At 45.1% G+C, this 20782-nt stretch overlaps 1 protein-coding gene across 6 annotated transcripts in view; it reads right to left on the bottom strand.

Moving 5' to 3' along the window:
• Positions 1-20782, bottom strand: part of syt1a (synaptotagmin Ia) — a 146533-nt gene that overhangs the window by 8959 nt on the left and 116792 nt on the right. For 3 of the 6 annotated variants that reach the window (XM_076722090.1, XM_076722089.1, XM_076722091.1), the window contains 5 exons: positions 19299-19471; positions 15648-15773; positions 9678-9845; positions 8519-8686; positions 4340-4457 (listed from right to left, as the gene is read on the bottom strand). In XM_076722090.1, coding sequence (XP_076578205.1) covers positions 4340-4457; positions 8519-8686; positions 9678-9845; positions 15648-15773; positions 19299-19471 — 753 coding nt within the window. The remainder of the gene's footprint in view (positions 1-4339; positions 4458-8518; positions 8687-9677; positions 9846-15647; positions 15774-19298; positions 19472-20782) is intronic. The other 3 variants (XM_076722093.1, XM_076722092.1, XM_076722094.1) reach the window with 1 other exon arrangement.

The raw sequence follows: 20782 nt of genomic DNA, 5'->3' as shown, positions 1-20782 counted from the left end.
CATGGAAATACAAAGGCAGCATCGGTCTTGTACTGCAGGCTGGAGGTAGTGAGTCTGAGTAGTATCAGTAAAAACGTAAGATCAGACTTATTTTGTTCCAACATAACCCTGTTCGGGTGCTTAGCTTACAAACTTGCTTATAAGCTTATTAGCCCAGCATGAATCGACTGCAGCACATCAACACAGATGAATTACTTCTGGTTTTGGCCTCTCATGCCTTGTTACTGATGCTGTCAGCTGTACTGACAATCTATCACTGCCTACAGCTGAAACACAGCGACAACATGTTCAGAACATGTCATGCATCCTCTCATATCTGTAACTGTGCCTGAATAAACACAATACAGCAGCTGAATGGGATTATGCCAGATAACCCTTCCTCAGGCTGAAAAAAGGAAAACACACCTGTGGCGCCACATCAGTGCTATCCAGACACCCCTTATCTTTCTGGTCAGCAGATGAGAGTTTGGCGTTATTGAGTTCTGGGCGGCTCGCCGTACCTCATATCCGGCACATTTTACCGTCTTATCCCAGACGGGTGTAATCTCTCCCATTTCAAGGATGAATGCCAACACTCCTGATGCAAGAGCGCTGCCTCGCATATGTGTACAGCACAGAGGCTCGCCTTCGCTATCCTGTGGGTTACTCATCTGAGTCCTGGATCTCGGCCATAGTTTTATGAGGCGATAAAGCAGCAGTGGTCCATACGTTTCCCCCAGGAGGCTGGAGGCAAGTGATGAGCTCTGAGCCAAATCAGCTGCAGAGTTCAGTCGAGCCGCTAAAGCTGTCTAATTTTAAAGAGGTTACTTACAGTCTGTATCTCGGGCCGTGAAAAATTGCCAGCTTGGATTATCTGGGCGAGGGTCGAGCCTCTCAAGGTTCAATATTATATCACGCGCTCAGACGTACACCACCAAACAAAGAGTTCGCTTCCTGCTCGCAGACTTCCGTGTTCATCGAGTGTGGCTGCTGCGGGCGCTGGCAGAGTCGTGCCAAATATAGCCTGGCTGTCATCTTAGCTTTCCCCCCATCATTTAGGATTTGCCATGGTGGGTGCACCCAGGGGTGACTGTCGGTTTAGTTTTACACACTCAGCTCAGCGATGAATGACACACATAGCGCACGAACGCCAGCGTTTACAGCGAAACTCTTCTCTGACGCACAGAAACCGACTCATTACAATCTGATGGAGATCTCAAAGATACTGTGTTGTAGTCTTGTTTGATTAAATGAGCTTCTTCATTATCTAAAAGCTTAGAAATCTTCCCGTAACCCTTATTATCTGCGTCGTCTCTGGAATTAACGACAAATCTGACAGAGACAGACAGGGGCTAAACAAACGCTCTCTTTCAAACTGCCTTCTTCTCTCCGGGTCTGTTCGTCATCTTAACGATCCCTCCGGCCTGTCGCTTTACTCACTGGGAGAAAAGCTCTCAGTTCGAAAAGCCAGAGGAACAAAACAAATAAACCCTCCAGCCGAGAGGTTTGACGGCGAGCCGGAGCACCGGGTCGGGGCAGCCGGCTTCATTACCGCCGACACGGCGCCTGTGTGCTTTGATAACCTCCCTCACCGCCAGCCATTACCTGGTTACGTGCCGCCTCACAGCCCTCTGGGAAGTCTTCACAGGTACAAAGAGGATAGGACAAAACACTTTTCTGCCACTTCCTCTACAAACACGTGTGTCCTCATTCCAAGACGCTTAGCCTTTGTGTCCGACACGCTTTGGAGTCTGACTCACCTTTGATGGTGCGCCATGCCGGGGATGCACTGTAGTAGGTTGAAATACTGTAAAACACACCACTTTAAACTGACAATAAATGACATTTGTACTGCCCGTTAGCACAAAATAACACAACACATCCACTGGAGGTTAAATGAAATGTTGCTGCTGCCATTACTTCCTTTTTTAACTCACTTTCTAGCCTTCAGTCTGTTGTACCACCTGCTGGATCTCTGAAATCTGTCCACAACTCAACGTAATGGATACGTATGGTGTCTACACTTTGCCGTGTGGCTGGCTCAAGCAGAGAGAGGAGTAACTCGTCTGCAACGAGGCCCGGATTATTTTGAGGCGACAGCTAAACAGCATGGTGCTCTCTGCATCACCGACGACAACCCCGAGGAGCCCCGAAAGCCAACTGCACGTTTCAAGATATCCCTCTAAAAGTGTGTTTTTGTGAGAGCGTGGAGGTAGATTTGGAGGGATGTTTCATGAGGAGCCAATCAAAAGAATTATTTCTGATTATACATTGGTTAATGATAATACCCACATCTTCCTCTGTGAGCCATAATTAGGCATGGTAAACAGGATGACAATAGAGGAGAAGGCTGATCCCAGGCCATCAATTACTTGTCCTCCTCCTTAAGCTCTGGCTGAGCCGCCCTGTGGATGGAGGCTAATTATTGTTATTACAGACCTGCCCATTATTTCATCCATCTGCTATACTTTTAAGCCCGGTCTCAGAGCGGCAAAGCAGTCGCAAACAACCGAAATCAAAACTCAAACTGCAATTTAGAGTATATTCTGGTTGCGTGTAATTAGAAGCATGCGCTGTGCTATTACTGTATGCTAATAATTCAGCCTGAAGCCCACAGACCAGTGCACACGGATAAAACATGCTCCAATTAAATGTGACATACGGTATGTGGTGTCAAACTGTCTGGCTTCCCTGCTATTTCTCCTCTCTGTACCGGCGAATCCTGGCTTTCAAAGGGAACAGATTCACACTCTTTTCATACTGTCTAGCTGATGTGGCTGACAACTCAAAATGTTGACAATCCCACAATGCAAATGGGCACAGGTGAGAGCTAATGCCAGCAGCATAAAATGGCAGCGGGGGAGGTGTTTCTTTTTTTCCCGGCCAAATGGCTGCTCGAGCTGGTCTGATAGATGAAAGGGAGCTCTGAGCTTTTAATGTGCGCCGTGTTACTGTACTGCAGGATGTTTAGGCTTATATGGAGAGGGTGGGCTGTCAGGCAGAAAGCAAGTGGACCCAGGTGTATGGTAATTGCAGCAGAATGAGTCAAGGCGAGAGGGAAGTGCACGCCGGGGAATCTCAAATGAAACCACTGAAGAAAGTCAAAGGAGAGGCTGGAGGGAGGGGGGGGGGGGGGCAGCTTAATGTCTGATTTTATATTTCTGCTTGTGAGTGAGTGCATGTGGCCTCCGTGTGCACAAATGATCAATACTACAGCCAAACCTCAGTGTTTCAATGCCGGATCGTCGTGTGAATCGCAGTCAAGGCGCCTATAGACGAAAACAATCTCAGACACACCGAGGTAACAATCTGCATCAGAGTGTGCAATATCAACTCTGAGGCACGCTTACTGTGCAAAGAGGATGTAAACAGGTAAAAAGAAAAAAAAAAACAGGCTCTGTGTGAAGCGACATCAACTTGTGTCATCTGTCTGCGTTTAGGGCAGAAAGAGGGAGAAGTGAGCTTGAGGTCAAGGTGTTTTTAGTGTATTCTGCATCATTTCATGTCGTTTTATGATTGCTGGAGCTTTAAATCACCCATGAAACATTTCATCAGGTTTCTCTCAGGAGCACATCAACATCACACCCTTTGAGGCTGGAGGTGAAGATCAGACTCATTCAGCCCAAAAAGCCCCAAAGATATTAACTCCACTGTGACAGAAGATGAGGAGAAAACAAAAAGAGCAAACTGTCGAGGGTTTTTAAGCCTGGCAGGAACAAAATTAAAGGAAAACAGTTATACTGGGACAAACTATAATTTTCAGCAGTCTTGGTTTCCAAAATGCAGTCCAGCATGAGCCTTTGTGTGCCAGCTTTCTAATTGTACAGCGATTAAGGTGTGTTTGGACTCAGAGCTGTAATTTGCACACAGCTGGCTCTGCTACGCACCTTTGCCCACACTGCTGACTCGCTGCCCACACTTTTACAAAATGAGATTCGTCCATTTGCGCTTCACAGCACGACATTAAAACTTTGAAGAGGGAAACTGAGAAAGGCGTCCCCTGATGGAACGCCGGCTCCTCTTTGATTTGATGGGAGCAGACCCTGACCCCATGTTGTTGGTGCACACCGTGTTGTGATAAATGTCATCAACTGATCTTAATCCTATGTGGGTTTACTGTCGTCACATCAGCTCTGAACAGTTCAGTTTGCTCACAGTCTGAAGTTTTGGGGGCACAGCCGTCGTCTTTCCTCGACAAATGTAATTGTGACCAGTGATGTATTTGGGTGGTTGTTAGCAGAGTTGTAGGAGAGGTTAGTGTGAGCTGCAGTGCATGTATAATTACAGACAAAGGGCCTGTCAGAGGGAACGTCAGTGGGCGCACACACACACGCACACACACCAGTACAATTCTCCTCACCTGACAAGCCTCCCACATCCATTTTCTTCAGGTTTTTGGCCTCGAGGACGACCACGGTCAGCTTGCCGGCGGTGGGGACGTATCGCAGGGAGAAGCAGATGTCGCCCAGCTTCTCTTGCTGTTGGACGGGCAGAGACATTGCAGAGGTGAGAACGCTTTTAACGGCAACTACTGAAATCCAAATTTACTGCGTCACGTGCTTGCAGCAGATGCTCGCTGAGAGGCTCGTAAACTCCCCCCCAGAGCACATTAGGAATTGTTCAGTCAACCAGATCTCGAGCTCCGGTTTGCCTTTTTAACATTTTAGACGTGTTGATGTTAATTGGGTTCTTCTCCACAAACAGGATAATGACAGCTGCGTGTACCTGGCTGTCGAGATGAAGCGTTTAGTGGTTTTAAGGTTAAAGTACAGTACACTGACACTGGGTTATGAAGCTGCTTACAGTAATTACAGTGTCCTGTTTGAATAAAGGTGGATGTATGCACAACATTTACATACATGATAGAAAGATGTTTGCTTTTAGTGCACATGTTTTTATACACAGCGCTGTCTGATGGATAGCTTGCTATTAAGGAGGGAGAAAATGAACACGTGCAGGTTTAGCTCCTAGCTCAGTCAGCTAACAGAACCACTAGCTGCAGGGCTAACTGAGCTAACTTGCTCGCAGTTATTTAGCAACAAGCAAAGATTTTTGTCCAGAGTTGAAAACGATCATCTGGAGGATATCAGAGGAAATAATTAATCCACGAGGCCGGGCCTCCAGAAACACTCCAGCAGCATCCTCTTTAAACATGGCGGCAAAAATTCAGAGAGCAGAACAAATGGTGTACAGGTGGTGCAAAACAACATTTTGAACAGTGTGTGATACCAGCAGTTTTTATGAGAAGTGTTTGTTTACATCATAGAGCGACCCAGAACGTGAGCAGATCACAATAAAAATGAAAACTTTTCCTCTCGGAGACAAATACACAAATATTTCCTGACACTCTTTTGTCCGAAGTGTTCTGCTGATCTGTTTGCAGGACAAGCTGTTCACGAGGTTAGTCATCTTGGGAGCCAGCTGTCGGCTCTTTTAGTGTATGAACGGAAAATAAGTACAGAGAAATCACAACAAACACACACTGATCCATTACTTCGACTGCCGTTCCTGTGAAGGGAGAAACTCTGCTGCAGCAGGTTCGTGATGTCAAACCGTTTATTCTGCAGCTGCTGCTACAACTTATGATGGAGCAAGAGAAGATTTTCATTCGCTTGTCATTATTGATGCAGCTCAGTGGGAATACATACAATACGTCATAATATATTTGCTGATAACAGTGTGTATTATCAGTGTGATTCTGGGGAGTAACTAGTCATTAAATCATCAAATAAATGTAGCAGAGTGAAGTAAAAAGTGCAATATTTTCTCTGAAGTTTAGTGGAGTAAAAGTATGACGTAGCAGAAAAGGAAGTGAAGTACAAGTACCTCCAAACTGCTCTTAAGTACTTCAGTAATCTATGAAATGAAAACGCTTCATTATCTGTGTGTTTCATGTGTGTCTCCTCTGCTGTGGTGTGCAAATGGAAAATTATCAAAGCGTTTGTGCCGAAGATCAAAACACATCAGGCAGAAAAAGAGATTCAATGAACATTTAAGTGACAAAAAGCATCGATTGGAACCGAGCCGCGGCGTGACAAAAGCAATGCTTCGTATCACGCCGCATCAGTCAGAGCTTCAAAGTCGCATCCAATCAATCATACAACAACTCCTTGCATGTCTTCAATCTTCCACTTCACTATTTTGGTTTGAACGCTCTCTAATGCTGGCTCCCACTTTTGTTTGTCAGCCATCACTTCGCTGGAAAAGCACTGACTGCAATCACTTGACTGGTTCGCACAAATCACAACACGAGCCTCATTATCATACGCTGAACGGCGAGCGGCGAGCGGCGAGCATCCCCCATCAACACGGGGAGCAGACAGTCGATAACTCTCGCTCAGGTCACATCTGCTTTACGTGCGGCCATTTTGAACAGAGATTATAAATCGGAGGCGACGCCGACCTGAATATCGACCTTTGTTTTATTTCAGGAGTCTTTCATCAAGTTCCAATCAAAGCTTGTTTTCTCTTTCAGAATCGGAGCACTGGAAACGGCTGCGGCGTGTTTCGCACTGTAAAAGGCGGCGATGCATTTCATTTACCACCCGCTGTCCTGACTGGTTACACTACAAAACCAGGGACTAAACGGCCTGACGCTGATCAGAAGGACCTGGCTTCAGTCAACACAAATCCACTCCCCCCCCCGGAGGCCAGCGGAGAAACAGCCACAGTTAATTATGCGAGTCAAGAGCAGCGACCAGGCGCTTTAATATGTCCTATGGACTGTAAGAGGCCAACAGCTGCTTTCAACTTAAAGGGCATGTTCAGAACCTGATACTTCATATTTGACCTTAAACCAAAGAGGATTGAGTCACCTGGATGGACTAAATCTCTCATCTTATTTTTTCTGCTTTACACCTGAAGGAGCAACTCTTTGTTTTGTGTGTTTGGACTGATCTGCTCAGTCCTTACAGAGCTTTCTGTGGTTTAAAACCGGCCGCTCTCAACCCTTTTTGGCTTATTATGTCTTATAACAAATCCAGGTCTACTCGAGATGCCCAATCACAGCCTGCACATATCTACGGTTGCGAACAGCTCGGCGAGAAAGTGACTCTTCCTCCTCATTTGAATGTTTCGGGATGCCTCAAGAGGAAAGACTATCCAGTGTTTCAGAAGAAACATGGAAAAACAGAGAAGCAGTCTGAGAAATGAACCACTTCCTGTCACAGAAACGTGTACTTTTGTGGAGCTCTGGGACTTTAAGAGCTGACTTTATTTGCATCTTATTTCCCTTCTGTGTTCCCCACTTTTCTTGTCATCTGTCGTCTCTTGACTCTTTAATAAAGGAATAAAATGCCCCCTTTCTTAAATTCCTGCTGATTTATACTGATTATAAGTTGTAGGTTGATGCTGTTCTGGTAGATGTCAGACTTCGGAGTCATATAAAACACTTAAACACAATAATTTCCCCTACATGTATTCTGACTGAATTTTGATTTTATATCCTGCACCTCGTCCTCAATTGTTATTATCGCCTAATCTGAGCATTACATGTTGCTTTACTGCAGCTGTTACGTTGATTTTTTGGGGGGGAAACTCAAAGTAGATGTGAAGCTACAGCAAGGATGCGATTTCTGTAGATTAGCTTAGCATAAAGACTGAAAGCAGGAGGAAACAGCTAGCCTGGCTCTCAGCGAAATACAAAAATAAACCCGTGGTTTTAAATACACAAATGAATGAATTTCCCAAAATGTCAAACTTTTCTTTTAAACTTAGACTGACAAACAAAGTTTTGTTTGCAATCTTTAAAATATGCTAAACAGACAAAACAATGAGGTGCAGCTCCTGAGACAAACAGACAAAAGCATCACTGCATCTGTATCCAAATGACTGCTCAGTGTGATCAAAGCATTCGAGTCATGAATGTAATAATGAAGCATCTCAATAGTTTTCATCAGTTCATCAGAAGGTGGAAAGCACCAGATTCAACGCTCTCCCTCGGCTCTCCGCTGAGCTTCCACAATGAAAGCATCGCTCGGCTGGTTCAAGCCTTGCGTAAAATTGGCAGGTGCAGCCGTGCGGCCGAACGCTAAGGAAGCATCGTGATGCCCTTCAACTCAAACAACACCAGCAGCCATTCGACACTGTTATAATTAACCTTTAAATCAAAGCGCCGTAATGCTAAAAATGAGGTTCCCCTGGCAACATGTGCTATATGCCATGACATTTACCATGAAAATTGAATCTCCTGAACTGTTGCCTGCAAAGTCACACTTGTATTAATTGAAGGGGAAGTGTGGACATCTGATTAAGTGACATTTCCAGGGGAGATGGATTACTTCAGCCACGGCGCCACATCTGTGGCTCGAGCACAAACGGCCTGCTGAACACAGCAAAATAATCACTGCGATATCACTTATGCAGGCACCAATAAAAACACTGTTATTATTGAAACAGCAGAGACCAGATGTACAAATCTGAGCCTTGACGCACAGACGGGGGTCACAAAATGATTTCAAACCCACTCGTTTCCCATTTTCTCTGCGGTGATCGAACTTTCGGGCTGTGTCTCTGCCCGCACAGGTTTCATAAGTCTCACCTCCTCCTTCTCGGCGCTCTGCAGATCCCGCCACTCCTCCGTTATGTGGCTGAAGTCCACCTTGTTCATGGGCACCTTGATGTCGCCGATGGCATCGTGTTTGGAGAAGCGGTCAAAATCGTACACCGTCATCACCAGCGTCTTACCACCGAGCTCCACGTAGGGCACCTGAGCAGGACGACAACAGCAACAGGTGAGCTTCTCTGTCTCTTTCCGCCCTCTCGGTCGTCAGCCTGGTTGAACAGCGTTTTGTCCTCCATATAAAATAGCATCTCTTTGAAAAGAGGACTTTCTACAACCTGAAAGCATGAAAAGACATTAAAAAAGTCCTCTCAGCCTTCTGACTGTAACAAGCTTTTCCAACTGTGAAGAAAGTTTCAGCCTCACACATTTTAATCTAATGTTGTCACTCCTGGACTTCCATAGAAGGTTTGTGATATTTCTTAATTACAGGGCAAGAAGAGTAAGATGTGTGTTATCAGGCCTACAAGCTAGGATAGGTGAAAGACAGATGAGGTGTGCGTGTGTGTGTGTGTGTTGGAGGGGGTACTTGTGATGCTTGATTCCCTTCAATTTTGGGACAAAACTTATTACATGGAAACGGCTCGTTACAAGACAAAAGAAGAAGAGTGAGGGAAAGATAAGACTCTGGTTTGTCCTTGACATTATCTCACAGAATCATCTCGACAGCGCTTGTAATCACCTGTCCTGTTTTGTTTTTTCCCCACAGACTTGGAATCAAGTATGGCCAAAAAAAAAAAAAAAACCCACACAAATAAAGCTTGTATTGAGATGGATATCACATCACATTATGCTTAGCTTACACCACACACCTGCGCTCTTCACCGCCGGATGAATAACAAAACTTTCCTCACCGCTGAGCGTCAGCCGTGCATCCATTATGGCCGAGGCCAGGCTGGGGTGTAGCCGTGCATCTGCCGGCGTTAATCCCAATCACGGCGAGCCTCGGTGTGTGTGTGTGTGTGTGTGTGTGTGTGTGTGTGAGGGAGACTCTGTCAGGAGCTTGTTAATGTGCCAGCTGGTTGCTGTCTCCACACCTTCCCAGCATCCATGGTTGCATGCAAATCAGATTGTCAGTGGAACCAAAAGATCTCCAGCGCCAAAAAAGCAAATGCTCAGTAGCTGGTGGGAGGCGTACCTTGAAGGTGAACTGCTCATTGAAGACAGGATTGAGGGTCTTCCTGTGGACTTTGGTCTCAAACTTCTTCTTCTTGTCCGGCAGCAGGTAGACCTTTACGTATGGGTCAGATGTGCCGCCCATGTCCATGGCAGGCAGCTCTGCAGCCTGGATGATCCCCACAATGAGCTGAAAGAGGAAGACCAAGGGTTGAAAAGTGAGAGAGGGCATCTCAGACTGTCCGCTAATGACAGCGATCATAACTCCAACCTTCATCCCACCAACATCCTCAAAGAGAAGCTGGAAGTATTTCTTAATCGTTGCTCTCAGATGGGATTTTTTTAGTCGGATGTCTTCTCTTTTGATATCACTCACAATTATTCTTTCGTAATGATGACTCTGTGTCATTTTTTCTGGGATATGGCGGCGATATTCGAAGGTTATGTCAGCCGGCGCCAGAGATGGTAAAGGTCAGGATGTGTCAGAGTAGGAATGAGAGGGCTGTTTCTCTTCACATAAGGCCAATAATTGATAACCACGACAGGGGGCCTGGGAGGCTGATTGACCTGCCAGTCAGAGCTTCTACTCAAAGGCCTCTCAGGAGGCCCAGCTAGTCAGTCAATCAACTTCCTATCAGGCAGCCATCAAGCAGCAATCTGGAGGCTGACCAGGGCACTCAGCCATGCTGCTCTACAGCTGTCAGGAGCTGCATCAGCTTCCTGTGTGGTGCCTCCAGTGACACAGGGGTAAATAAAAAGGTGGGGAACACTAACCTCCGGCTGGTGAGCACCATGAGGAAAATCACCACCAGTATGCAGGAAGACCAAACAACCAAGTGGTGTTCAAATGGAAAAGGTGAATGAATTAAAAAAGGTGTGCTTGAATCAGATGTGGACACAAATGAAAGTCTAAAAATCTACATATAAATACGTGTACCTAGCTTTCATGCTAAGTTAGCCTGCAGAGCTTTCCCAGGATCACGTCCTGGTCTCAACGAATGCACCATAGTCTTCATCAATTAATGTTTCTATTTTAATCACAGCTCCATCTGTGCTTCTATATTGGCCTCCGTCCGATGCTTCAGCTTTAAAAACTCTTGGCAATTCGCTTCCACACATTAATGTTTAATTCGACTAATTAAATGATTTCTTCCTGCAGAGTTCCTCTGTCCACGGGAAACGTTTACATAACTAAAACCCAAGAGAACTACATGTACCTCACAGTTTGTTAGTGTTCACAATGCTATATATGATGAGTTCATGTGTGATGTGATGACGAGGTGAGTTTACTTTGTCCTTCATCTCTGTATGTGAGCATTAACACCCACACCTGAACTGACTACAGCACAGGTTAACGTCCCGTATTACACGCTGCCTCAGCTCTACACTGCACAGATCTGTGTTGGATGGTGGTGTGATTCCAGTCAGGGAAAGGTCCTCATGAAATGAAGTATTGATTACACAGATTGCTGTAAACACATGCAAACAAACATCACACATGACCGTGGTGAATACAGATGAGGACATCATGGACAGGAAGAGGCATGCTCCATTAATTAACCGCTCCCCAGGTTGTGCACAACATTTCCTTGACATTACCTTGAAAACGCGCTGAAATGACGGCCTGTATGGACTTCAACGGACCACTTTGACGTAAATATAGCTTCTGTAATTGCACCTGTGTAGCTTCTCACCGTCACTTACTGCGAAATATTTACATACCTACTCCAGCTGTGATCTACCTGAACCTGAGTGTAACCATGTTTAGCACTGCAGTGCTGTGAAGTGACACTTGGACTCTGAGTGCAGTAATTCATCCTTGCATGCTGTCCTTCTGATTTGCACCCATCCATCAGCACAGTCTGCAGCAGAGGCAGCACGTCACACCATCTTTACTGGAAGAAGACGCCGCTTCGGAGGAGCGATAAGAGCAGGAAGTGCTTGGAAATGCGGATTTGTTCTTCAGCTAATCGTATGTTTCCTCGCGCCGTGCGACGCTGCAGCTGACGTTCGCAACATCAACTCAGGACGGGTGTTCCCAAATCTCATTAGGGACACCTCTGCTCAACATCAGACCGAGCGGAGACACTCCTGAAAGTGAAATCACGCATAAACTTCATCTCTTTTTTCCTCAAATATCACTTAGTGCCCAAAGCTTTTCCTAAAATCACCTTCTCATCCTAATTTCCTCAAAATTGGTTTAAGTGAAAGGAGTGACTCTGAGGAAAACCCCCTTAAATTACAATAACCGATTAGAGTAATTTGGTGTTTCATGGTAATTTTCCAGCTGCTACCACTTCATTTAACTGTTTTATTTCTTGAATGCGCTCCACTCTGTGTAATTTACATATCATAGCCAGAGCTGCAACTAATAGTTATTATTAAATCAATTCAATTATCTGTTTTTTTAATAATTTATACTCTAAAACATACTCATGGAAATGGTGAAAACTACTCATCCCACATCCTCAAGTGACTACTAATGAGCTTAAACAGAGAGAAACTGGTGATCAATATGTAAAATACTGGACTACTTCCACTGTACGCGCACACAAGATGTATCCTACATACAGCTTTTCCTCAACACGTGTAACGTCCGTGTCAATAAAAATACATTTGCTGAATCATTGGCAATATTGATTTTTCAATACATAAATCTTTTCTTTCCATATTTGGAAGCTCATGCCAGCCTCTACCGGACCCTCGCCACAGGACACGTTCACGACGATGTGGAGAACTATCTGTTACAGGACTGTTGAGGTGTAGGTGACATTCAATCTTTCACAATGACGAATGCCAGAAAAGAGATTCTGACCTCTTTATAGCACACAGTCTGTGACACAGACCTATCAATTTTAGATGTAGAGGCGCCCCTGATCCTTCTGTGGTTTGGACTGTCTGTGTTTGACTGAATAAAGTCAAGCCTGTGTGCATAAAACGTGAGGTAACTACACCACCCACGACGCAGTTTGGCAAGAAACGTCCAATCACAGAGCTTCAGATGCTGTTAAATGTGGTGCTAACAGTGGAGAGAAAGTACAGATTGCTCTGGTGAGAAAACTGCAGCTTCAATCAGAACCAGCATCTCCTCCCATTGATCAACTCTATCCTTCTACTAATCAAACGATCTGATATTTCAGCTCTGATTCCACCTGTTATCACCTGACTGTTGACAGTCACACCTTTGACCGTGAAGAGAGCAGCAGCCACGGCTTTGTGTTTGCACATCTGTGAGGCTGTTTCTGTGTAACTAAGCTGATGTTAACCCCTCTCTGTTTGTGTGTTACTGTTCAGGGTGGCCATTCGGCCCCTGGCAGCTTATCTTGGAGAGCTTTGTCCCAGTGCATCATGGCTCTGCTGTGACTGACACACACACACACACATCCAGAGAGGACCAACAGTCCTCTTCCTGGCTAGTATTTACTGATTTGTGTGAAATGAACTGTCTAGGGGGGATTCTGAAATAAATGATAAAAAAAGAAATGACTGTTTTGAAATTCATCCCTTCTTAATAATGAGCTTAAAATTCTCCATATTCTGCCTGGACACAGTGCAGCCGGCCTGCTCTTGACCTGCAAAAAGAGCAATGGAAATGGTAATGATGTTGAAAGTAGGAATGACATTATAATTCCCTTCCTGCTGTGCTGAGAGGGCTCTTTGTGGTTCATTTGCTGTGTATCTGCCTGATGCGGCCGCGTCGTCGCTCCCTGAGTGATTTGGATCTTTTACAAAACCTTTTCCTCTCATTAGTGTATAAACCCAGAATCATCAACACCGGGGGCAGCAGCCATTTGTGGTGGTTAACAGACAGAAACAAAGCTGAGACTCATCGCCACGAGGACCTGACATTAATCTGCACGTCTCTTCCTACTCAGCCTGATCTTCCTGCCTCAGTCTCTGTGCACACACAAGTCAGTGTTTCCCCTTTTTAGGCCATCATCTCTTTTCCTGTTCATATACACTGTTTATCAGTCCTGTGGCAGGATTTTAAATCAGGCGTATTTTTTAATTTTTGAGACAAACTGGGATGACAACTTAAACAGGCTGTTTGGGATTCATTATTCATGACCCACTACGCCGACTGGCTGCTAGTATTGAGGGCCCTTCATCTTTGACATACCATAGATTTATGGGTGCAAATGATTCAGACCCTAAATCAGAAGTTAGTTTTTCAAAAGGAAGGCTAAAACCCTGCAGATCACAGCGATCTATCATCCTAACTTTGCTACACACAGCACATGGCTGTCAAAGTGCTCAAGCTTAATGTTGTCAGGAAACGTTTGTGACTTTCCAAATCCGACTGTCCACAAACGGAGGTGAGCAGTTTGTGGGGTTTAGTACGAAGGTGGGAAGGGTCTCTCCTTCGCTCCCTTCTTCCTCCTGCAGACCACTACGTCTGTTACGTTCTGTGAGCACAAATCAGCGCAGCAACAAACATGCTTTCAAGGAAGCTGTCTGAAGCGGTTTTCCGCCCCCTTCATGACGGCCAGCTTTTTGCCCCGCTTTCAAGTGTATCCTTTCTGAGAGGTCTTTGCCTTTAGACGTGGTCAGACGACACACTGAGTATTTCATATCAAGTATACTTCAGCCTTAAACTGTGTGCTGCTCAATTATACAGTATGGCCATGATTTCCAGGGGTACTGGGCTGGTTCTTCATCAGAAAATAGCACCATCTTTATGCTTCAATGGTGATCAAATGACTGCAAATTACCCAAAGATTAGACGATCATTGTTCTCCATAAAGTCCTCTCTTTCAGAGCTGCCACCTCTTCAGTAATAACTGGAATCTCACACAGCCTCCTGCTTCATAAACAAACCTACAGGCAGGCCTTAAAGCCTCCACCTGCAGCAGTTCCACGGTGCTCACACTGATTGCATGCGCTCAAAGGGTCTGGGTTAAAAAAGCATTTCCTGAAGGCCTCCGTGCCTCTGGACAGCGCCCGTCACCGAGCCGAAAGTGGGTCAGATGAATGGCTGCCTCGCCCGGTTTTTAGGTCTGTCTGTCCTGAGCTCCTTTAACTTCAGAGGCAGCCGGAGCGGCGATGAGCCGAGCCCGGCTTCTCTGAGGTCACTGTCACAAAGCGTGAAAACTGTCATCCATTCATTACACTTTAGCTCCGCTCTGAAGGTTATTACCGCCGCAATCAGGAACCTCATCCTGAGACCTGTCACTGCCTCCCACGACATGACAGATCAACTCTGCCAATGTAATATTGTCCACATAATACCCCTTTTATGAAATGACTCTACACTTCTCTGAAAGAAGAAAGGGTCTGATTGACTGAACTTTAATGGTCTTAAATTTGATTAGCACCATTACTGACTCTCGCACAAGTTAAGGGCTGAAAAGTATTGATCGCTGACCAGTGAAGAGGATAAAAACTCCATGAGAACAGTTTTGTTTCGACTTTTTTAGAGTTTTCTTTGTGTAGAAAGGGAGATGTAATTGTGCAAGTGTGTGACTGTGTGTAGGAGCAGTGAGTGTTACTGTCTAATCTCAGGCTGTCAGTTCTGTTTATAATGGGGAGTTAGCTAGCCCAGTGAGGGACAGCGCTGTGTTCACGCACCGCATCTATTATCTGTCACACAACATCTGGCGCCACGAAGCTGATGTGCTTCCTCATTCTGCTTTTTAAAACTCAGTCTCTGGGAAAAATAAAGCAGATGGATATCTGCAGGGGCTGTTTTCAATCAAGTAGAAAGAAAGAAAGAAATTCAGAGGCGGACTAAATCCCCACAGTGAACTGCATCCTTTACAAGGCTAAGTGGCGAATGCACAAACTCAAGCGGCATGATACTCCTGCGAGATTGTTCTCAAGCTCCAGTGACCATTGAATGCGACAAAAGGAGAATGTTGTGCAAAACCTGGGTAGATCCTGTTAAATCTCTGGAGAGACGAAGAGTTGGACCACCTCAGAAGTGTGAGCATACTTACGAAGGAACTTTCGAAACAACGACACACACACGCAGATTCGGAGAACAGATCCTTACCGTATTCTCTGTGAAATTGTAATCCAGGGAGTATTGTAATTTGCCCAGTTTCTGGTCCTCCTTGGGCTCGGCCTCTTTCTCCGTTTCAGTCAGCCCTGTCTCCGCATCCTCCTCATCCTTCAAGGCCTGAAGGAGACACCCACCAAGAGTCAGTGTCGCCTGTTTGTCGCTGCTGCTAGCACCCAGCCAGCCGTTCCCCGCCCAGGTCCTGCCAGTGGACCTACTCCTGCAAAAGCTGCCACTTGTTTTATGGTTTTTAGGGGGGAAACGGGGGGAAGCAAGCACTAAAACACCATAGCAGTTAACACCAGGACATGCTCTGTGATGCACTAAAGCCCCGGGCCTGGTCCCCTGATGATGCTTTTCTATCAATCTCTGGGTGTTTCTGTCTAAAGGGAGGAAAGATCAAATGATGGCGCCAGAGATGAGAGCAATGGGCAGGCATTAGAGGAAGAATGGGGGAGGGCAGAGAGACATGGAGAGAGGACAGGGAGAAGGAGAGAGAGAGAGAGATGCTTCCGGAAAAGATCACAGTAAGACAATTCCGTTGATGTTATTTCAGGCAGATCGAGTCTCTGGCAAAAACACATATCAACTGGGAAGTGTCTGAGGTGGCAGAGAGTGAGACGTGGAGTTGCCCTTTCGCTAGCCTGGCACTGAGGTAAGGGTAGCAGGTGGTGGCATTGGTGGGGGGGCAGGGGAGGAGGGGCGGGGGGGTGGAGGAGTTTGTTATAAGACCAACATGCGATTGAAGAGGCAAGGACTAGATCTCAAGGTCATTCATTCAGCGTCAAAAGTTGCCTTCCAAGAAGTCTCTTTCGTTAGGCATGCAGAGCATTCTCTGTGGGACAAACCGGTGCTCTCGTGTGAGTCCCCATTCCCAAGTCTGGTTACGCCCTCAGACATACAGTCACATTGCCATCATAACCCCTGAAGCTTTATGTTATCCCCTACGCCGATGGTAGCTAGAAGCATCATGCCAGCGGTGGGTGGGTAGGTGTTGGTAAAAGGGGTTGTAATGTACATCGGGGGGGCCTGCTCCTATCAGATTGTCAAGTTGCTCATGTGAAAGCGAAAGGCTGAACAACACTGATTGGTTTCCAAAATTTTCCGCTGAGCCACGTTGCCTCCGCCTTTTGGGAGCGAATCCAAATGGAGTGGTCTTTAGGTTGTCTTTGACACGTGAAAGAGGGAGAAGTGGAGCAGGTAAAATGATTGAGGAAATAAAATCCCTTAATTTATCAAACCTTTATTTCCTATGGTTTTATGAGGTTAATCCAGCTTTTTTATGCCTCTGTGCTCCAGGAGAGGTGTGATTTATTTCACCCAGGTCGACAGCTGTGAGTGCAAATGCTACTGTGCGTCAAAAGCTTCCTTTTCATCACCAGTTTCAAAAGAACATTTACTTGTAGAGCCTCTCAATCATTCTACGTTTGCTCGCCGCCACTCGTTTGAAATGGAAATTAAAGATTCAAAAGGCAGGAGACTTTAGCTTGGCACAAACATCAGCATGGTTCAACCTTGTCAATGCGCACCCAGTGTTTCTCTCATACATATATATGTGCATATGCAGGTTGTACGCACATATATACAGTAGATATACATGTACTGTATGCATAGTTACATATATTTGGTTCTACGGGAGTAAGTTGTTGTCACGAGGCTACAAAAAACATCAGAGCAGCAGGCTTAAGAAGATCCAACAGCAATTAGGAACCTACCGCCAGTGACCATCCCGAACAGTCATCAGACACAACACAGATAAGGAGGACATAGAAGGAAGAAACACAAATTAAAACAACCACACACAGGAGTTAACACACCAGAGTCTGGGCACACCAGGAGAAATGACCGCTTGCCTCGGAAGTGGCACATTCACCGATCTCAGAGATTAGTTATTAGAGAGACCAATAACCAGGGTCCTTATTGTGATGAATGCTGATTTGGAAATATAAACTACGAGCCTCAAAGACAGTCAGGATATTGGAAATTAATGGAAAATCTCCTCCTCTAAGCCAGGTGATGTACTGTACTGCAGCTGTATCACTGACCCTGCTGGTTGTTAAAGCTTCCGACTGTTCTCTGTTGCACAAGAAAATAAGTGAGTCTTTAAGGTTTAATTTACGCCGTCTTCTACAATAAGTGAGTCAAATGAAGTATGAAAACACTGCCAGTGGTTTCTGTCTACTGTTCCGATCCACCTCTGATAGCAGAGATGTTGCAGCAAATTAAACACACTTTGTACATGTTTCCACCGAGGACGGCAGCATAATGATGCTCCGCTGGTGCAATTAGTGCGCTGACTCCACCTGAGGTGTCAGCGCCTCCATCACCTCCCGTCACGGGTTTGAAAGGTAGAGTTTAATTAAATCCCCTCCCATTTGTTTATGGTTTGGTGATGTCATTTCTCTGGGTGGATACCACTTCATTACACGGCAAACGCTACTCACACTCTTCAACAAGTGAGCAGGTCCTCATATGACAAAAAGAAACACTCACAGGAACAAAAAGTAGGAGAAGAGAAGAGAGAGCGAAATACTCTCTCTTCACTCTGAAGCCATTTAAATGACTTCCATTAACTCTCCTGTAATTAGACTCAGTTCTTTTTCAATTAAGCGGTGAAGTATCATAGTACGTAATGTTCCTATCTCTTCGGCATCAATAAACACGTAATACAAACAGTGGAGGAAATGAGTGTTCAACACCTTTGTTTCATTTAGCACATTTCCAATGTAGAGATTCTCATGAACTTGAGACCAGATGTTGGCATTAACTCATTAAAAATACACAGATCAGAACTTTGTGTGCAATAAAGTGGGAATGACACTGGAGAGAAGCGTTGAACAGGCTACCTGACGTTTACTGAACACTCGGTGGAGAAGCCTTCGTTTCATGAAGCTTCAAGATGCTCGTCTGAGCACAAGACGCTCTCAGGCTTCTCTAAATGTTGCATAACTAACTTCAAATGAGTTCAAACGTGCCTTTTCTTCAGTAATGGAGTCTTCCGGGGTGATGGTGCATGGAGGCCGTGGTGGTGGAGCGCACACAGGTCTTTGTGGAGCTCTTGCCTCTTTGGCTACTCTCCTCACTAACTTCCTGACTGCCCAGGTGGAAATCTTATGAGGAGTTTCATTCCACTTTATTGCACATAACTTTTTTAAGCATTAGAAAGCCACAAATCCTTTATCTGTGTAGTTTGATTGAGTTATTACCAATGTCTGGCCTCAATTTCATGTGAATAGCTGCATTGGAAACATGTTTAATGAACTGAATTTGACATGTTGACTTCTTATTTCCCCCACTGGACAAATACATACAGTACAGTGGCAGTCAATGCATTAAAAAGACATTTTTGACTTGAAGTGAAATTATTTTCGTACTGTTAAAAACAAAACTGAATGTGCTGTCCAGTTGCTGCAAATATGACCAATCAAATGTGCCACCATACGGCATTTGAGGAACTACAACTATGGAACAAAAATGACTGTCGAACACAGCAAAAGATGATATATTTAAAATGTATTTATAGACAAAACATTTTCAACTTCTACTGTAACGTCATGCACAGAGGGTCCAGGTGTTTTAGACTGCATTAAGTTAGCATGTAGGGATGGTTTCTGAAGTTTAAGGAGCAACAGTTTAAGTCTTTACCTCGGTTTTGGCTCCGTCCTTCACGTCCTTCATGTTGATGGCATTTTTGCCCTTGTCTTTGCCCTTCTTTTTGTTTTTCTTCTTGAATATCCATTTTTTGCAGATGCAGAAGCAGCATGCTAAAACCAGGATGATTGCCACAAAGGCAATAGAGACAATGGCCCATGACGGCACTGCGGAAAGAGCAAACGGGGAAGAGTTTGATCAAACTTCTGAGAGAAATAAAACGATGCTGCATCTTTAGGAGAAGAAAACAACATTTCAGCGAAGTGGGCCAAAGCAGCATTTGAACCGGAGTGCCAAAAAGTGATTACAGCAACTGACAGGTGAGATAAAAGCAGGAAAATGTGTGTGCGTGCAGAGCTGGCACACCGGATCAGCACCTAAGCCAGCGCCTGGGTCCATCAAGAAGTGGCAGACTCTTAACGATCGGTCCTGACTCGCAGGACGAGACACGACTGCACAGCTTCAACCAATTTAGTGGAAGTAACAGATGTTGGCATTTCCCACTTGCCATTTAAACAAAAGATTCTCAGACATCTGACACTTCCACGGCAATCATCGCCAACGCAGAGGTTGCTGGGACTGAGGGCAGCGGTAATTTCGCCAGGTGCGCTTGAGAGACATAAACAGCGTGGAGGGCATGACAAGTGATGATGATGATGACGGGTTCACGGGGATGGACGCACACTGTTCACATGCTTTCCTGTTACCTTAAAAAACAGGATGAAATTAGTCTTTGTGTTCGGATTTATTCTCACTGCTTAAACTCGACATGAACGTTCAGAGTTCAGGGGTTAGAGAACGACAGTGGGAGGGCGTCTTTAATGTGAAGTTTCGTACCACCTGTCAGTAATCCCACAGTGAAATTATCGATTTCCCAGAAACCCCGTCTTTGTCAAAACATTTCTTTTATGCCCCCCAGCTGAGCCGTGTTGTTTTTGTGTGAAGAGAAGTGAGCCTGAGCAGACTCACACAGCTTGTCATGTTATAACCTTTAGGCAAATTAAAATGTCAAAAAAACAAACCACAAAAACAAAAAGAAGGGTTTGGCTGTTCTTATTATTATTTTTAAGTTATTTTCCATTTTTTTCAAAGTAGTCTGCAGGTTCAAGGAGTTTTTTAACCTTCGAGACAGCATAAAAATAAAACAGGGCCATAACGAGATGTCTTGACTTAGGTTGGACAGTGTCACTTCACTGTGTTTATGCCGAAGGCCGATTAGAAAACTCTTCTTTGATGGTGCGTTCACTTGCTTGTGGGAAGGTGGGAAAGACATTTGTTGATCTATGATGTGTTTGAACCATGAAGTCTGGGCTTGTTCGTACCTTTACCTTAAAATTTACCGTCTTCTGAACTGGCTCCTTTCGATGCAAAGCAGCAGCTTCACATCATAATACTGTCCGACACATCTAACCACCTGGTTTCTGCACATTTTACTGCAGTGAGATCATTTGGGCTGTTAAGCTTAAATTGTTCAAAGA

Source organism: Chaetodon auriga, chromosome 22 (assembly GCF_051107435.1).
Source record: "Chaetodon auriga isolate fChaAug3 chromosome 22, fChaAug3.hap1, whole genome shotgun sequence".
Taxonomy (NCBI): domain Eukaryota; kingdom Metazoa; phylum Chordata; class Actinopteri; order Chaetodontiformes; family Chaetodontidae; genus Chaetodon; species Chaetodon auriga.
The sequence above is the reverse complement of the archived record's forward strand: the minus strand, read 5'-3'. Positions and strand labels throughout refer to the sequence as shown.